We start from the raw sequence: 19,959 nt of genomic DNA on the forward strand, positions 1-19,959 counted from the left end.
TGTTTTAACCCATAGATAGCTTATATATAGTTTCTTCCAACATTGACTCTCGATACTGCAACAACTAGGAGTCGATGAATCTTAATCCTCTTTACCTTCATGCAAGGTTAGGTTTGAGTACCCTAATGTTAGCAAAGTATTTCCTCTTAACACGTTGAGTGCGGCATGAATTCAAACAGGCGCTTGCCAATGGCGGCGAGGCCCGGGCGAAGTCCCAGGGTGGCACCGTAACAGTGAACGCAATTGGCATTTAAATATTTCAATATGAGGAATACCAAAAGAGCAGCGGTGATTGTACTACGTTACCCCGAGAATGGACATAGTTCCCTGAAACACCCAAAGGTAGCAACACTGCCTGGATCAGTAGTCAGTGTCTTTGCAATGTGGCTTGAAGATAGAAAATCCCCGAAACCGAGACAAAAGTATTGTCAGACGGGATTTTACGGGAAATTTATGTACCAACTTCACAAAAAAAAAGCTCACATTCTAAACAACAGGCTAGCAACGATTACAACCTTCCCTGGCAATGGCTGAGCTCATACTGAACTAATGTAGTGGGAGTTGCGCAACTACAACATCAATTGATGTAGGCTGATAGAAGCACTTGTGGCGCGACAACATCAATTGATGTAGTCAGCACTCAACGTGTTAACTTAATCTACACTTTATATTAACTTTTTTTTAGATTGTGATCAATTTAGTGGTTATGTTTAAACCACACGGTTGCTAGGATTAAACCGAAAGAAATATTAAGAAACAACATAGAGCACAGTATAGTTATGTTTCTAAAGTTAATGGTAGGCCTAAATGTGTAGCTTTTTTAACACACCCATACTACTTTGTAAAACATAAAACATTTTTACGACATATAAGTGAACTCGTAAATTGTGGTTAGGTTTTAGTACCGGTAATATAAAATATAATAATATTATATTGCATGGTAATCGTATTGTTATATTCCCTGGTTCATTCAGAAAAAATATACTTAATACATTACAAGTGTCTTGAAAATAAAATTTCTTAGGCCTATTCAATTTTTAAATGACCTAAGCATACTGTTGGCATTGTACTGTTGCATTTTGGAAAATAACTGACAATGCCAGAGTTAAAAATCAATTTGTCGCTTTCTTTTTTGTAAAACTCTCTTTTTTAAGTATTATACCCCTGTAACATCTTTTGTTAGTCTGATTATAATAGCCTATTGTAATATAGTCTAATTAATGTCTAAATGAACAGTTATTATGACTCAACTTTCTACTAGGAATATTTTTTAATGGAAGCATACCATTAGACTATTTTACAAAAATGATCCTGAAACATTTGTTGGTTGATGACTCAGTCGGTAGCATTTAGCCTCTTTAACACGTTCGCTACTGCAATAGTACGAAATTTTCCATTCACATGGACCAGCGACGCACATATGCGACGGCCGGTTTCCACCCATAGACTGCCGTCACATATATGCGTGGCTAGTCACATTAAAACAGACTGCCGACGCATATTTGCGTCGGGGTTCTAATGTTATTAAAATGCTTATATCTTTGTAGTGGTCTATTTGTAGGCACTGAATTCCCAGCAGTGGTCTACAGAGATGTCTGACGCACAACTGCGTCGCTTGGTCTGTGGATATGATGATTAGTGACGTCATATAATAGTTGGAAAAACTGGTATTTACTTCTCTGCATCACTGTATGTATTTATGCAGTATGTATGCTGCATTATCCTGTGTAGCTTTTATATTTGTTCAGTTATAAACTGTTCTTGAATAATCTGTTTATTTTTTTACTTACTTTCACTTTAAAACACAAAAAATGAACTGTCGCATATATGCGACGTTTGGTCTATTTTAATAAAACTATGATAATTTTCACTATTGTCTTCGCTGTAGACCGGGCGTCGCAAATATGCGACATTACAAAAGGTTATAAAAAATACAAAAAAAATAAGAATAATTTATTTACAAACACGATTGTAGCGTATTACAATGTAAATTATCACTGTTTTACAGGTTTTCGCCCGTGGTCCGTGTGTACTGTTATCCAAGTGACAGCCAGTCTATGTGTAAGATTCAAATGTATACCTCGGTCTGTGGCAATGACCGCGGCGTCGCATATATGCGACGCTCAGTAGCGAACGTGTTAAAATAATATACTGTAAAACAATGTTATGAGCGCGACCCAATGCTGCACTACAATTTATAGTTCATTCTTTCCTTGGCTTGATATGTTTCACACGCATGCCTGAAGCCCATGTAGGCTCAATGAAAAGGTTAAAGAGGTGGCCAACCTCTTAGAGAAAAAAAAAAACTGGTTAGTTGTTCGGAGGGATTAAGCAAATTGAGAACGCTCACCATGACGTACATCTGGATTTGTTGTTCATCAGTCATGACTGTCATCAGCTTGTCAACCTGAACTTTGAACATGGTTGGAGACAGAACGCTAGAAGACACACCTGCGCTTTGCTGCCAGTATGAGAAGAGAATCTGCCCAAGCTCTGGATACTTGGGAAACAGGTAACGCTGCAACATATCAACAATTAACTAGACATTTAACTCTAAAACCCCGATATCTTTCTGTGCAGCTCCTACTTGTTTTTAATTTAACAGTAAAAACACACCTCTGCTATACCCTGGTATCAAAATAGACAAATATGACTTAAACAGTATTTGTAACTTCCTTTCATTTAAGAACAGAATCCTGGAAGTAATGTACCTCTATATGAATCTTTATTAGGAGGTCGTGGTAGAGGATTTAAAGACATATTTAACAGTTGGCTGTTTGGTTACAATTTTACACAAGTGTCCAACGCAGACTTTGAAATGCTATAATTAACATGTTAGGAAATCCACACACTTTAGGAAAGGAGAGGACACAATCTTTCACTTAGAAATCATCAGTGTAAGAGATCATTTAACTATAACATTACGGTGATTGGCAACGGGAGACTCATATCATTCCTTGATGTACTTATTCTAAATATCTCAGCAAAGCATATTTCAAATTGTTCCTGAGGTTTGTGTTGCCCTTGTAAGCTGCTTATTAGATCAATCAGACTATGTTAAGACACCATTAAATCCTGATGAATGGATAGTGATAACAACCGGCTTTAAGTGAACTTCGTAATTTGATCAATGTATTGGTCTAGATGGCAAACATGTGGTAATGCACTGAATTATCAATCTTCTGATGAGAGTCTCAGCTTTGCCACTGAGGATGTGCCATCATAAAATGGCCAAAAAGTCTAGTTTTGTAAACAGTAGCCTACAAATACCAACTTGACATGACTCTCACCGAAAGACAGAGATTTCAGTAATGAAACCGGCCACTTAAGCCTATAAGAAAAATGTGGTACGGTAATACAATCGCCATTACAGTAGGCCTACTCCAAAAGTCCTCCCCTTGTGTTAATTGAGAAAATTTCACAGTGAAAAACGCATGAAACATAATGCGTTCCATTCAAAAAACACAAGTGAACTCAAAATATACAAAGCACAAGTGTCTCTGGCTAGCAACTGGCTCAGACTGATGGAAAACATTTAGGAGATTTCGCTCTTAACAACTTCTCACTAAACAATATCTCCAAACAAATATATCGGATATAGCCCTGGGAATTTGTTTGCTACGTCCACAATGGAATATGACAAACACATGTTTGTTGAATATAAGAAAGCACAGAAAACGTACTACTATAACCCAGAATGCCAACCGCATGGTAAAAAGCAGCGCCACCAGCGTTGCCATGCAACAGCATAGCAACGCTGGTGGCGCTGCCTACGGATTGACAGGCAAAGCTCGCTCAAAACACTTAATGCTTTTTACCATGCGGTTGGCATTCTGGGTTATAGTAGTACGTTTTCTGTGAAGAAAGTGTTTCAACAAACATGTTTGCCAAAAGTTTGTTCAGTGTGGCTGAACAAGGTAACACATTAGTAAAGTAGTTACAAAATAGTAAATTTATACCAGGAATGATAAGATTAGGTTGGTTCAAACAAGACCTTGAATATTGTTAAACCACACGGTTGCTTGGATTAAACCAAAGGAAATATGAATAAACAACATAGAGCACAGTATAGTTATGTTTCTAAAGTTAACGGTAGGCCTAAATGTGTAACTTTTTTAACACACCCATACTACTTTGTAAAACATAAAACATTTTTACGACATATAAGTGAACTCGTAAATTGTGGTTAGGTTTTAGTACCGGTAATATAAAATATAATAATATTATATTGCATGGTTATCATATTGTTATATTCCCTGGTTCATTCAGAAAAAATATACTTAATACATTACACTTAACAATATCCCACTTCCCCCCCACACCAAGAGATGTGCTTGTTTCTATGAGGCAAACTTTTAACCTAACCCAGTCTTTTGATTTGATTGTTAATAACGACAAATATCTGATTGTTGTCACTGAAAACCCAAAAGCAAAATAATAAAACAAATATAATTGAAATTCGGTTCAATTACACATTTTATCTAGCAAACACAATAAATTGGCATATAAATAAACATGACCTTTTTTTATCAACATGCATTAGGTTATCTAATCTGTGCAATTAATAAAGAAACAACCAAGGCTGTATCCCAGGTATAGCTTAGTTATTATAACACTCATTTAACACTTTTCATATACAAGCACTACACATTGATGAACCATGTAGGCCTATTGTATTATCATCTATTAGTAAGCCTGTGACACAATTGATCTCTTAAAACACACCCTAAATGAAATGCACAAATATAGTGGTGGTTTTATTTCCTTATTAGTTTTATTTTGCATAAGCCTTCATAACAAAAGGTTGGTAAAACATGGTATCATACTATTCATGACAGACGAGAAAACAAATCAAGAAAATTTTCAAATTGAATCAGCCCTTGGATTACTTTTTTTTATATAAGGCCAAAATGGTCTTTGAAAAACATACCTATAAAAATCTTTATAAATATTTACAAACGGATTAGGCCTAGCTTAGAAATACTAACAACCTATAGTGTTACATTTTCAGTGAATTTTCCTATTAGAGAAGAGGCTATTACCAAAGGTAGCATTGTGGGACCTAGACTAAGACGAATTTACTTTTTCATTTTTATATCCTCAGAAGCCAAAAGCCACAGTGTGTGTGTGAGTGAATATGATTTAACTTGAGCAATTGTAGTCTGATTTAGTATGATGATTAATGGTCATGGGTAACATTCTAAGAACTGCTAATTTAAAATTACCATTTCATTCTTATTGAGAATAATTAAACTGTGTTGTTGTTTGTTTCAGGAAAATGTATTGACTTTATACTAAGTTTTTAAAAATTTACGAAAAAACACACTTTTTCCCTTTCCTGGAGCAGCTGCATTAGAACACGTTACACCTAATTTTACTTAGGGAATAAATCTGACTTGTTCAGAGGAATATTACTGTAAAAATCCAACCAGGCAAATGGAAATTTGGGGTTTTCTGCAGGTTTGTTTTACCAACATTTTAGAATCAGCTGCAGCATTATATAAGGGTTTTTATTGGCTAAATAAATTAACAATCATTTATTATATCAATCTTCTACAAGAGCTTATTTCACTGACCAGAATGTTTATAACAAGTAAAATATTCTTTGGTTAAAGGAACATGTGTAAACAATCCCTCTCACAGCCAATCAAGTGAAATTACTGAAGTGGCTAATGAGTAACTCCAAGTGTTTAATCACTTCACTCGCCACAACAATTGTATTAATATCGTCAACCAGGTGATTTAGAACTTTGGCTAGCTTTAACACAGATTTTCATCCTCTATATACTTGTTATTATTAGTTGTTACAGAAAACATTTTCTAATTCCACAAGCTCAGTAGGCCTACTGATGCTGCAACTTGTTAGTAATAGCTTACTTCAGCTACGAGCTTACTTTTACTCAAGCTCATTAGCTTAACAACATAGCTCATATTGCTAGAACTGAGGTACGAAATGCCATTACATGGAGAAAGAACCAATGTTTCATGTGTGACATAAATAATTTACTGAATTCTTATAAATGAAGGAGCAAACACAACACATTATTAAAGCTGTTGGAGTGTTTGTGCTAAAGGGTTGTATTTAACAGATATCGCTAATGAACAGACAAATTGTTTGTAACTCATGTGCAAATATCACTGACACTTTTCAATCATATCTCCTTCCTACACGCTACTGACCAACCCAATCCCAATGTAGATCTTTGTCATCTTAATCCATTGTAATTTGTAAAAAATATTTATATTCACACAATATTCATTTATGATTACATATACACAGTATAATGTAAACTTGTAAAAGTTATGGAGTATTTTTACTCTTATTTTTTAAACTAATCATAAAAACATCCATGACCTCCATTGTAGATTCATTGTATTTAAAAGTAAACATTAAACCATCTAAACAACTATAAATATAAGTAAAAAATTATATTTTTTAGTTTCACGATTAATGTGTTTTTTATCATGAAAGAAAATATACTGTTGTATCAGGACACCCCATTAAAAGCTCATCAATGAGGGCTATTCATTAAGAATCTTAAGTTTTTTAGAAGTCTGTTGGCTGTTATTTTATATATGAGTTTCCTTGGGCTGAACCCAGGTATGTTGTTTTGTTTTTGTGCAACTATAATCAAAATATACAAACCAAATATGGATCCTGGGTGAGGGTTGTCCTGACATTTCTTGGCTTGATTATCCTTAATATTTCATCCACTAATTTAGAGTCATCCAAATTTCTTTTAAACTCTCTTAGTGCTACAACACCACTCACGGGATTGATATAGTTATCAGTTTCAGTGTAAGCGTCGCAGCGTCGCTGAGAGCAACTCTTTGTATTTCGTATAGTCCACAACCATGCTGTGAATAATTAATGCTCTGATTAAGGTGTTGGTTCAGTCTGAGAGCTTCAAATTACCAATTGCCAATTTGTTTTAGTCTTTTAACTTAAAAAGCATATGGGATTTATCACTGTTCGTGTTTTTAAACTGATACTAAATGCTAAAAGGAAGTTCTTTAAAATAACTTAGTCAAAGTCCTGCCACAGGTTTTTAGGGTAGGCATATAGGCCTACTATATATATATCCCAGTTGGAATACATTTTTATTCAAATACACAAAATTAAATAAAAAGTAGAGTAGTTTAGTAGGTTTGATTGAGGATATTTGTTATTTAGACTAAGAGATAAATAAACATAATTTTCTTAATAATTTAATTTAACCATATGCAGTGGCGGCAATGAGAACCCGTAAGCCCCCCCCCCCCCCACCACCAAAGTTTATTTACTGAGCCTCTCCAAATATTCTTTTAAAACATTATCACAGGTATTTCCAACTAAGTTTGCACTTGAGCTTGGCACGGTATCTCAAGGCATTGAGGCGTCATCGTCGGTCTTCCACGATCAAGGCAAAATCCTTAATGTCTTCATAGGTCACGGAAACATTATCATTGTCTACTGTGATTGCCACCAAACCATCTTGACATCTTGTGCGGTCGTGCATCATCACCATCTCCATCGATCACGGCCAAATTCCTAATATCTCCTTTCCGAAATCGCAGCAATATCCTAAATATCTCCCGCAGAAAGAGTAATGTCATCATCGTTTTCTGAGATAGCGTCAAAATCGTGAATATCTTGCACAGTCACGGAAACATTAATATCGTCTTCCACTATCACAGCAAAATCCTGAACGGCCCCGCGATCGTGTGGACATCATTATCGTCTTCCGCAATCGCAGCATAATATTAAACATCTCCCGCGGTTGTGGAGACATCGTCATTGTCACCCGCGGGGTAATGTTATTGTCGACATACGCGATTGCGGCAAAAGCATGGCTCTTTCAATCAAGTGTGCTTGATCTTCGCAGACGTGTTATGGGGTCACAATGTTATCGTGGTGGTGGTAATAGGTTGACTCGAGGTCAATTTTCTGACTTTAACTAAACAAATTTCTCAGATTTTTACAAAAAAAAAGAAAAGAAAAACGTATAGTAGGGTAAATGTACTCATGTAAATATTGTTATGATAGGGAGTATGGCAGGGTCCGGGTATAATTTCACGAAAAATCTCCCAGTCAAGGCTCTCTCATTGGGTATTCTCATTAAAATAACACTAATATAAATCAATTTTTTAAATGTTCCTTTTTGGAAGAGGACGTTAAAAATGCCACAGCCTTCCATTAAGCTCTACAGTAATCAATACCTTAGGCATCATTAAAACAAAAATGCAATAATAAAAATAGTTTTTCCCAATAGTTGCTGAACTTATAAAAATTATAAAGTTAACCATTACATTTATATAAGTTTGATAACTTGTAAACACAAAAGCTAGACAGGTCATATTAATGTACACAAGTTAACTACCTATTATAAGTTTATGTAAAGTAAAGTTTGTACTCTTACCAGTAGTCTATATATACGATACTTGCTCAATGCAAACTTTGATTCAATGCGTTGATACAAACAACCACACACTTGCTTACAATATTTACAAAAAAAAATCTAACTGTAATGAGTAGGCTACATTGAACAAAGGATAATAGTCCAATAGTTCAAAAGTAAATATATAACAATATTCTAGATAAACAATGTTGAGAAATATCACCTCAAAATAGGATAATATTGACTTTATTCTATATCTAGACTGGTATTGATGTAGGGGGCAGTAATTGATCAGAGGTATGTAGCTGTCTTTCAATAAGGGCAAAACAGATTCCTAGAAGTCTAGTAGAAAATATCACCTGGACGTGACCAACATGCTGACCAACAGTCTACTAGAGATAAAAACCACCCACACATTGTGCTGCTGCTGTGTGTTTCATGTTGATAACATTCAAGTGTGCTCATGTTGACTAATTTTTCTCTTTTATCGTAGCGTGGATTTTGGATTTGGCTTCAGGCTACTAAAAAATTGTAAATTAAAAAATCCCATGTTATTTTTATGGAGAATAAGTAAACTGTTGTAGTTAGCTTGATTATGGATATATTTGGATCAAACCTGGCAAATCTATTTATTTTATACTAAGCTACTAATATTTTACTAAAAAACACACTTTATTAACCTCCCTGTAGCAAACCTAGATACTCGTTCAACCTAAATAGATGTTATTTAACTTAAATAGATTTAATTTAACATCAATTCAGGCAAATGGAAATTCGCTTAGTCTGCAGGTATGCTGCGGTGGGGGTATTTTATTATTATATAGCAAAAAAGCAAGAAATGACAACTAATTGGAATTCAACATAAAACGCCGTAGAGTTCTTCAGTGATAGTAAAAAAAATCTGTGAAACGTAATCTAAAAAAAGATGAGATTTTCTACTGGATTAAGGAGTAGATTGCCCCTGATCTAAAATTTGTTAAGAAATTATAAAAAATACTAAAAACACTAAAACGTTACGAGGTACAGTGTTTGGTTACACAGTGTCTAGAACTCTACCCCTGGTTAGCCAGTTGAAAAGTTACATGAATCAGCAAATTTCTTTTAGGATCCCAGGATAAACCAACTGTAAAGAACCACTTTGGCAGTTAAGTTTTGAAAATAATTGACAAGTTTCCCAATTATACAGGCTAAACCAAGCTGATGTAAGCTCAGCTCAAGTCACCCAGTGCTGGTTACTTAATGCTGAAGATAGACTATCATTCATACAGATTACATGCTGCCACATTGTAAAATATTTGGTTTGTGGTAAATAAATAAACTACAGTACCTTGAGGAACAAAAGTACTCCAACTTAAATGTATGGTACTAAGCCAAGCTAGGAAGATGGTGAAACAACCACCTCGTTCCAGCAAACCTGTAGCCTAAGTGCAGTGTTGGGGAAGCTACTTTTAAAATGTAGCTAGCTACAACTACTGCTACATTTCCAAAAAAGTAGCTTAGCTACAGCTACAGCTACAGTTCCGAAAAAGTAGCTAGCTACAACTACAGCTACAATGAAATGTAGCTACAGCTACAATTTTAGCTACTTTTCCAAAGACGTTAGGCCTACTTTTTATTCCACGCACATTAGGAAAATGTAAAATTAATTGCAACTACATTTTTACTGAACAAACATTAAAAAAATGTCAGTATTGTATCTTAACATTAATTGGAAAACAAATTATTCCTAGATTGTATTTAATTTTTTGGCATTATAAACCTAACATTACAACAACAGAACCAAATAGTTCGGTGTCCCATCATATTTAGTACTTATTTTTAAATATCACATTATTTTTAAGCATCTTAAATGTAAATTTCATTAAGTTCAAAGGACATACAACCAAACTATATTTTAAAAGCTCATTTTATTTCTTTAATATAGATTCATTTATAGATGTCTTATATCAACAATTAAGACCAATAAAACTGTAAAACGATTATTTAAAAATACTTTTTTGTGTTACAGAGCCTAGCCTACTGAAATTGGAGTTTATTGCTTTATTTTAATGTTAAAAACGACATTGCTATAAACTTTTAAGTGATAAGTTACTTGTTCTATGAATAACACTTTTCAATGTCAAGAAATCGTCCTTTATTGTCATTATGCATAGGGCAAATTGTACTTCAACCTAGTTGGTACTGTACAGAAAACGGTATCCAGTAACTTATCCTGAAATAGGCTTTTAATTTAAACATGTTGAAATTTGTAAAGTAAAAATAACATGTAGGCCTACTTGGCTATGTAACAAGTTGGCTATAGTAGGCTTGTTCTTGCTAGGACTAAACAGATAGGATTCCTAATAATTGAACTTGGAACTTGGTATTCGTCTTAAACCATAGCATAGCCTAGGAATTAATAGTCCTATACAAGAGCTGTTACCAGGAGCAAACTATGCTATTTTTTCAAAGTAAGTTTCATGTTATATGGAGATTTTTTCGTTACAATTATCATTTAGTCTATACATATCTTAAATCACATCAGGTAATTTCCTCTTTGTTAATTTAGTAAACCTTTGAAAAATCTTCGTAATCTAACCAAGGAAGGGCTTTTGATGATGAACCACAATCAACAGCTGAAGCAAAGGTTGATAGACCAGCTTTCTCATTATTTTAAGGTTTAGTGTTGGTTTCCATTAAAATCCAAGTTGAAACACTATCGGTATAATAAACAAACTAAATTGATTACTAATTTCCCTGTCATCACTTGCAAGCATTCAATAGCTTCTCTTGTCACCGGTAACGTTTAAACGTCGTCTGCATCTAGCGATTTTATTTTATCTGACAGTAATCATAGAGTAGTAAATTAAGGAAATGAGAGCCAAAAATGTGGATAACACTCATTTTAATGGCCTCCATGTCCACACAACGTTGTAATAGGGATGAAACGGCTGCAACCAGCTGTATGAAGCCAAGAAAGTAAGGCCTAATTTTTTTGAAAATCTCAGTTTGAAAGAGGTTGTTTCACGTAAGGTTGAGGTTATGATAAAAATCACTATCTCAAACAATGTTAATGTAGCGAGAAAAGTAGCTAAAACTCCGCTACAACTACTTTAAAAATGTAGCTAGCTACAGCTAAAGCTACAAAATCTTAAAAGTAGCGTAGCTACAGCTAACGCTACAAAAAAAGTAGCGCGCTACTGTAGCGTCGCTACTTGTAGCGCGCTACTTCCCAACACTGCCTAAGTGAATTTCTAGTTTCTGGGCTAGATTTGAGTTTTTATTCAAACTGGTTCATGATGAAAGTACCCAATCTCATATTAAGTTCAAAACCCATTGGCGAAATGTGTTCTAATGTAAGCTGCTTGTACAAAAAGAGTTGTTTAGAAAAATTTAAAAAACTTGCCAAACATTTTTAAAACAAGCAATAATACAAACACATGGAAAATAAAATTGAAACGATCATTACTGAAGTTTGATACAAATAACAGAAAAAATCTGAAACGATTTATTAGTCAAATTTTAAAAGCCTTATTAAACAATCAAATGTGTCAAATTTATAGCCAAGCACAAATTCATTTATTTTCCATAAGGATTACCCCTACATCAGAGACAACATAGTGCTTTTTTTTTGTTTGAATGAATCAGTTTTGGGCCCCCCTGAAACCAAAAAGGTGGTTGGCCTAGTGATATCTGTGTGTGGACGTGAACAAAACTACAGACTATGCCTGTTACCTGATTTTGATGAAATTTGGTATCCGCATAAAAAGGAAAAACTAATCCATGGAGTTTTTTGTTTCTTTGAAATTCTGATTTTTGATCGGGATTTTTTCATAAAAAGACATTAAATAACTGAAAAATCAAATAACACAAGTTTTCATTTTGAATAAAATTTAGAATATTAGTCATTTCATCAAACAAAATTGTACAACCCCCTTGCTGTACGGTACAACTTACGTTTGTAAAGTTATTGCAACTTTTGTGATTTTCCCCTAACACCGCTAACCCGTGATAATTGTTCTTGTTTAGGTGAGTCGGTAGCGTCGCGGACCCAAGGCAGTAGTGTCGTGGGTTCGGATCCTGGTCACTGCCACTAACTTTTATCAGTACAGTTAACCTTTGTACTGTACCGGCTCACCACTTGCTTTGCTGGATACGTTCCACGCACAGATCTGTAGTCTATGTGGACGGGCAAATGCAAGGTTAAAAGAGGCCACCAACCTCTTTTTTTGTAAAAAAAAAGATAATGCGAAAACTATGTGTCAGGTTGCTGATACCGTATATATTTTATTGATTTTAATGATTGACTGTCTTAGTTCCGCCAAGGTTCTAGACCTGGGGGGTCTAAACGAGAGTTAGTCCACTGAATATTTACAAAACAAATTGTGCTTAGAAATAATAGCAACTTTGAAGTAGAACCTATAAAAGGTTCTTAGGGACTTTGTAATTTACCTAAGCTTAACGGTAATGGAGTAGAAGTCTTACTCCAAGCTGAGCACAGTGAAGTGAGCATTTCCTAGCAGGTATAAAATCACTTACCACAAAAGTTCCAACAGACACTCCATTTTCAATTGAGTCTTCTTCCAATGTCTTTTGAGTAAGTAACTGAAAACAAAACAGTATTAACTACTTAATTGATGAATGTTGACAAAAGAGTGAAACCTATTCAATATAATATAGGCTACATGTTTAGGCTATAGTATGGATTCCCCTCTCTTAACTTTTGAATGGGTCACACCAAGAAAACTAAACTCTGTGGTCCATTATATGTATGAAAACAGTATAAAAGTGCACTTGTAATGTTGGTACTGTACACTCTCGACTATCCAAACCCCGGTTATCCTTGCCCTAGGGTTATCCAAGGTGGTTTAGTGCCTAATATATATTTTAGTTTTCCGAAAATTTTCAATAACTACCGGTAGGTTATTTAACTAACAATTCTAATTAAAGTAGCCTGAAGTAAAAATATCAATTAATTTTTATTTGATTAAACTAACTTAGGCTACTTGAAATAATCATTATATCATTTTAACCTACAAATGATCCACAATAACCTGGAAAATCAAATTACACAGTAAGTTGGCAGCCTGGATGATGTAAGCTAGACGAGCCGTGTGCAGAAAGTGTCAATAGCAGAGGCAATTCCGCTCGGGCATTACTGCCCCACATCGCCTTTTGTCAGTCTTGATGTTGACTTGATGGTGTCAAGTAAAGTACAGCTCGGGTCAAACTCAAAAGGATACACTAATTTGATACTTTTTGGAAATAGAAAGATCCATCTCAATGTGTTCTTTTAATACTGTAATGAGTTGATTTATAACAATTTTATAATTAACGTTTAAGGGTTATTTAAGGTTTTTCAAGATGATTTTATGAGTGTTGTGCGCGTTTGTTTGATTGTTTTCTTGAATAACACCACCTTTATATTGTTAAAACATATTTTTATGTAAAAAAATACTTTACTTCATAATGTGGTACCGTAACCCCTAACCTCAAAATCGAAGCGGCCTCCATGTTATCCAAGGATCTCGGTAGCCTAGGATGTCTCAGTCCAAATAACCTCCAGTTAATCAGGAGTGTACTGCAAGACAATTTTTCTCAGGGCCTCACACAATGGTGTAATTTAGATGGAGCTTAAAAATGTTAAAGCCCTAAACTTGTCAATGACACCTAATTTTTGGCCTTTACAAAAGAGTAATATTAGCGACATCTAGAGGTCTCTCTATATCAACCTCGTACGACATGATGGTCGAGTATACATTTACATGGGTTTAGTTTGCCTGGTGCACCACATTAAGAAGTTAGAGGGGTTATCCATACTATTGCCTAGTCCTGATAAGTAGTTAAAAGTAAATCTTTAAGAACCTATAGGGTTTTGTCTATAACAGCTAGTTTGCCTGGCCTGGATTCAAAAACAAATTTAACAACGTTGAAACAAATTCTTTAGCATGCATAATAAGAACCCATTGTGGAAAACCTGTGATATATAACAATTTCTAGTTCAACAAGTTTTTCATCCAAACAGTCAAAACGCAAAAGAATCAACACTTAAACGCATAATATGTAGGCCCTACCTCCACCGTAGCAAACCAGCAGACTAAGCTCGCTCATGAAAGAATGAAATTTGCCTGATTTGATTTTCAATAAAATATTGTTTCCTTTAAACATACTTTGGATTTATTGCCCATTTAAATAACACTAAGTTTAATGAGCACCTAGGTTTTCTGCAATGGGATTGTAATAAAGATTATTCGTAGTGAAATGTTAATAGCTTAGTATGAAATAAATAAATATGAAAAATTTTATAAAAATGTATCCAAACAAACAACTACGCAAGCTGCATAAGAATAACATAAGGCATGGTAAATTGAGTTTTTTTCATCTACAAAATGGTTTTGAAAGAAATTCAAAACATTTTATGTTTTGGGGGTCAATAAGGGATGATCCTCAAAACAAAACAAAAACAAAAACACAACAAAACAAGAAAACAAAATGGGTCAAAGTGGGTTGGGAATTTATAGGCTACCCTTTAAAACTCATTCCTACAGTCCAATTAACTTATGCTGGTTTGCAAACCCGATCAAATAAATGTAGGTTAACATGTTTTTATCAATTTTCATTCATTTGGTTAGCTTTTACTCGAGCTATCGTCCTAACGGATACATATGTAAATGTAGATAGAAAAATAAAGTGACAGATAACTGGTTAACAAAGCAAAATTGAGAAAAATTTTCATTCTTGACTTTCTCTTTATTTTAAACCATAAAACCACAACCCAGAGAGATAGACTCTCTTTTATCATAGATGCGGCTAGCCAGAAGGCCCTTTCACATTAGTTACCCGGGTCAGAGCATTTCAAGGCTCAAATTTTGTGATTTTTTGGGTGAATTTGGTTGTATGTTGACAGCTGCGGGGTGACGAAATGAAGATCTTATGACTCCTGTAGAATGTCGACGTCCACGAGATATCTGATTTTAACTCTAAACACATCCCTCGCCATACTTTTTTTCTAACACATAACTATATGCGTTCACAGTTTAGAAAATGTCTTCCCTATGAAGAAAATTATTTTGGTAAGTTAGGTGGCAGCAAAAATATACAGAGCTGGGACTATTTGTTTGTTTTAATGGCTCTAGAGGTGAAAAAAGTAATTTTGTAGTTCAAATTTTGTTATGGCCTATGTAGGCCTACAGATAAACTTATGATGTTTTATCTAAAACAACACTTGTGCAGCGCCATAACTCGAGCAAAAATGATCCGATTTTGATGAAATTTTGGTACAAACATGTAAATTTATATTTATTCGAACAAGTTTGCGAACCAGCATAATCAAACCATGAGAACGGGGGTTTATGGGGGGTTTTATGGGGTAAAAATAGGTTTTTCAGATTTTTGACCCTGAAACACAAAAATTCAAAATTTTATTTTGTAAAGCTTAATAAAACAAATAATTTAGTATATTGAAGCGTTATTGTGTGCATAATGGTTACGGACATTTCCAAAAATTTTTTTGTAATTCCCATGTTGTTCTTATGGCTCGAATAAGTGAACTGTTGTATTTTAGTTTGCTTGTTAATGAACATATTTTGATCGAATTTGGAAAATATATTTATTTCTTAAAAAAACTGTTAGGCCTAACATTAAAAAAAAAAACACTTTTTTACCCTCCCTATTGTAGCAAACCTAAGTCCCTACTCGTTAAACTACCGTAACTACATAATTCTATTTAAATAGGGAATAAATGTGATATTTTAAGAGGCATTTTAGTAAATCCAATCAGGCTAGTGGAAATTCGCTTAGTCTGCAGGTTTGCTGCGGCGGGGGTATCTGTCTATCTGTCAGTTCTGAGATTTTCACAAATGTATCCATAACTTTTGAACCCCTTAATCAATTGACATCAGACTTAGGACACAAGTATTGACGGATAGGGTCAACCTTTGTACAAAGTATCAGATATTTGAAATTCTACCAATTGAAAATGGCAGCCATTTCCATATTTGGGTTGTTAATAAGTTACCAGTATTTCAATCAGTAGCCTATCCAACACATTACCACCCACTGATGAAGCACAGGCTCTATAACAATAACAAACGCACCTCTATATCTAGGCCTACTGTTATTTTTAATAGGTATACCTAACTTATTGGTTGTATCAATAGTTAGTTCGAGAAATACGACATTATGTGATGAATACCAACATAGGTCCACCTAGAATACTTTTGAGTCAACAGTCTTTGTACTTGCATCCCATTGAACAGCGCACAAGGCTTCTATTCAGTACAAGTTCTATGAGGGGACTGAGTTAGCCAGGTCCGCACTACCAGGATTTAGCACAGGTTAGAAAATTCTGGAGTTAGTCGATTCCAAGACAAAAGTCAGTAACTTAGGTTCCGCACAGCAATCGATTTTGGAGATAACTTAGGCCTATAGGGTATTTTAACAACGGCATTATCTAATACCACTTAGGATACCCTATGCATGTGAGCATAATAACTCGTGAACATCGGCTGAAGGTTGTATGTACTCCAACAAGAGGGTCAGGTCAAGTTTATAACAACCACACAAAGACTTTACCATTAAGTTAAAGGTACCGGTACCGGTAGGCCTACTGTAGTATACAATAATCGGCTTGATAAATGGCTGTGCGGTCCATGGCGTTGTCCCTCTCACCGATAGACAGTGTAGCGTAGATCGAGTGTTGAATACCATCACGATCATGTTTGTTGTGATACTCATGAGGAGTTCACCTGAATGTGAAAGAGCTTGGAGTGAAAAGCCCCTTTGGAATTATCTGTGGAGAGTTTGAATTTTCTGTGTTCATCTACAATTAAGTTAAATCAGTATAAATGGGTATCACATAGCATAGCTAATTCCGACTTTGCAACTAAGGTGCAAGTTACTGGTTGATATAGGCCTAGCCTAACTTAGTTGAGAAACTGTTCAATTGTATTTCCATTTGTTTGTTACTTGATAAGAATTATTAACTTAATGGGTAGTTGTCAAGGTTATTCATTCACTTTAAAACAATGATCACTAATAAGGTACAATTCTTTAGCCTGTAATTTAAGAAAGAGGTGAGCGCTTTTAAGCCCAAGACCAGCTCATCATTTGTTGTAACTGGCCTTGATCTAAACTGTTCTCAGGCCTGAATTCTTAAGTTAAATATTCTTTAATCCACAAACAAACCAGTAAATGTGTTTTAAACCGATGACAATAAAAAACAAACACATACCTTTGATAATTTATCGATGGGGAGGAGCTGAGATGGTACTTTGTCGTGTAGGTCAACTCCAGAATTGTTGCGCGAAATTCCATGCTTGGGAGATCCATCACGGCTATGGTTATTACCCATGACTTAAAATATTTACTATACCAAAATTAAATATAAATTATCAACTAATATACATTTCACTTAAATATACTACAGACACCGTCTCGCACCCTTCCCCGATTTTAGAAAGACTAACCATATTGAACGGAGGTTTTATATTGGCTTTCAAATAAAAACAACCTTAGAGGCCTTGGTGATGAGATTGTGCTAGTGTGTGTGTGAGTGAAGTGTAATTATTGCAGGTGCAGCTGGCAGCTCAAACAGCTGTTTTTTTAGTTTGTTGCCATGTCACTGTAGCCAACAAACGTTAATAAAATATTAAAGAAATACAGTACATGATATACTATAAACATGGCCACCTTTAAAGGCGTCCGTGCTATAAAGAATATAACAATACCCCCGACGCAGCAAAACTGCCGTCTATGCGTATTTCCATCTGCCTAAATTGATTCTCAATTAAATATATTTAAATTACATTAGGTTTGAAGGAGTACCTAGGTTTGCTGCTGCAAGAAGGGGAAAAAGGTTTTTTTTTAGTAAAATATAACAGCTTAGTGTAAAATAAATAAATACATTTTGCAAGTTTTAGCAAATTATATCAATAAACGAGCAAACTACAACAGTTTACTTATTCTCCATAAGAATAACATGGGAGTTATAAATTTACATTTTATTTCGCTGTAACCAATAATTTTACAAAACACTTCAATTCGCCTAAATTATTTAATTGTGTTTTTAAGCTCTAAAAAAATGGTTTGGAAAGAAATTGAGAAATTTTGTGAAACATATAAAAGAATTTGCATGAATAGTGTTTTTGGCCTCTAGGGATAACAAAATGAAAAAGTAAATCAGTCCCGGACCTAAATCTTACCGTGCCTCCACGGTAATAGCTACTTCCGTGAAGGGAAATTCGCTAAGAAGGATTTTATACTCTTCCACTCCATCTCCTTCCTTATGAATAGTATTTTATTTTGAAATTTGTAAACATATTAGGATGAACTAAATGCAAAAATAGGCATTAATGTCATTTGCGGTTTGGTTTAATTAATTTAGGTTTAACTTTATATTTGGTTTAACTTGCAATTTATCAAATCCTAACTTGATAAATCCTGGTACACCCAGGAACTGGCCAAAATGCGTTCTTATAACTGTATCTTTTACAGGATTTCTATAAGACGTATACTGTGTTCCTGAACGGAAAGAAAGACTCCATGCCTTGTACGTCCAAACTAAAATACTTTATCGCTCTAAAGTAAATGAAGCAAAAAAAGCTTCAATGTGTTTAAAATAAAGAAGGCGTCCAACACCTGCAAAGCGGCATTAGATGGACATTGTAAAGTCTCACCGGTCTCCTAGACCTAAGACTGTAACAGCCCCTGATGGTTTCAACAATTATTTCTCCCAAATCGCTGCCAATGTTGTAGTCAACCTGTCTGTTTTAGGCCCCCTTCACACTGGGCCACCATGGTGGTGACACCGGTGGCGACACCATGGTGGCTACGTTACATTAGCATTGATTTAAATGGGACATCTTCACACTGAGCTTTGGTGGCGCGTCTGGCCGCGCGACCAGAAATGCGGTGGCTCGGGGTTGCGATTTTCAGAGACACCAGTCTGGTGGCGCCACCACGTCGTACCATGGTTTCTTATCGGACTGTTCACATTGGAGCGACTGGCAGCGCCACCAGTCACTATCAGCGGGCATTACTCAGTGTACTAGTTTACTTATCTTTTGAAGTTGTTAGGATAATAAATATGGAGAAACGATTTTATTGATATAACAAAATGTATAGGTACTCTATTTCATTTACATCTTTTCGTCATTGCAATGTATACATTGAGTCAAGGTATTACAGTGTTATTAATAAATGGTATATTAACTATGTTTTTATTTAATTTTCCACAACGTTAGTAGCAGTTTCTCTTCTGGAGATATTTTATCGTTCAGACGTCCCAGAAGCTCATCAAAACTTAAAACACTCATTCTTGCGTAAGTAGTAATTGTGAAACGTGTCAGGGTTATTTCTAAGGTCTTGGTAGTGAATGAAAAAAAGTCTCTCTGGTACTTGTATCTCATAAAAACGGACGAACAAAAAAATACGTTTTTTCTTATGTTTTCACAATTTCAAAAAATATATATACGCTAAGCACCTGCCTCTTCGACGTCCAACTGTGAGCTTTGTGGCTGCAGCTGCACTGGTGGCTGAGCTGGTGGTCCATGCGCATTTTGACCGGCCACCAGTGTCGCCACCGGTGTCGCCACCATGGTGG

At 35.0% G+C, this 19,959-nt stretch overlaps 1 protein-coding gene across 1 annotated transcript in view; it reads right to left on the minus strand.

Annotated features, from left to right (window-relative positions):
- The window catches only part of LOC128998256 (uncharacterized), a 49,688-nt gene extending 31,799 nt beyond the window's left edge, over positions 1–17,889 (minus strand). The window contains exons 1-3 of the mRNA XM_054424310.1: positions 17,590–17,889; positions 12,897–12,962; positions 2,351–2,518 (exon numbers count right to left, since the gene is read on the minus strand). Of these exons, the coding sequence (XP_054280285.1) occupies positions 2,351–2,518; positions 12,897–12,962; positions 17,590–17,709 (354 nt within the window). The 5' untranslated portion in view covers positions 17,710–17,889. The remainder of the gene's footprint in view (positions 1–2,350; positions 2,519–12,896; positions 12,963–17,589) is intronic.
- Positions 17,890–19,959: the final 2,070 nt, after the last annotated feature.

Source organism: Macrosteles quadrilineatus, unplaced genomic scaffold (assembly GCF_028750875.1).
Source record: "Macrosteles quadrilineatus isolate MER2022 unplaced genomic scaffold, UCM_ALF_1.0 Scaffold_7__1_contigs__length_78375512, whole genome shotgun sequence".
In the NCBI taxonomy this organism is placed as follows: Eukaryota; Metazoa; Arthropoda; class Insecta; order Hemiptera; family Cicadellidae; genus Macrosteles; species Macrosteles quadrilineatus.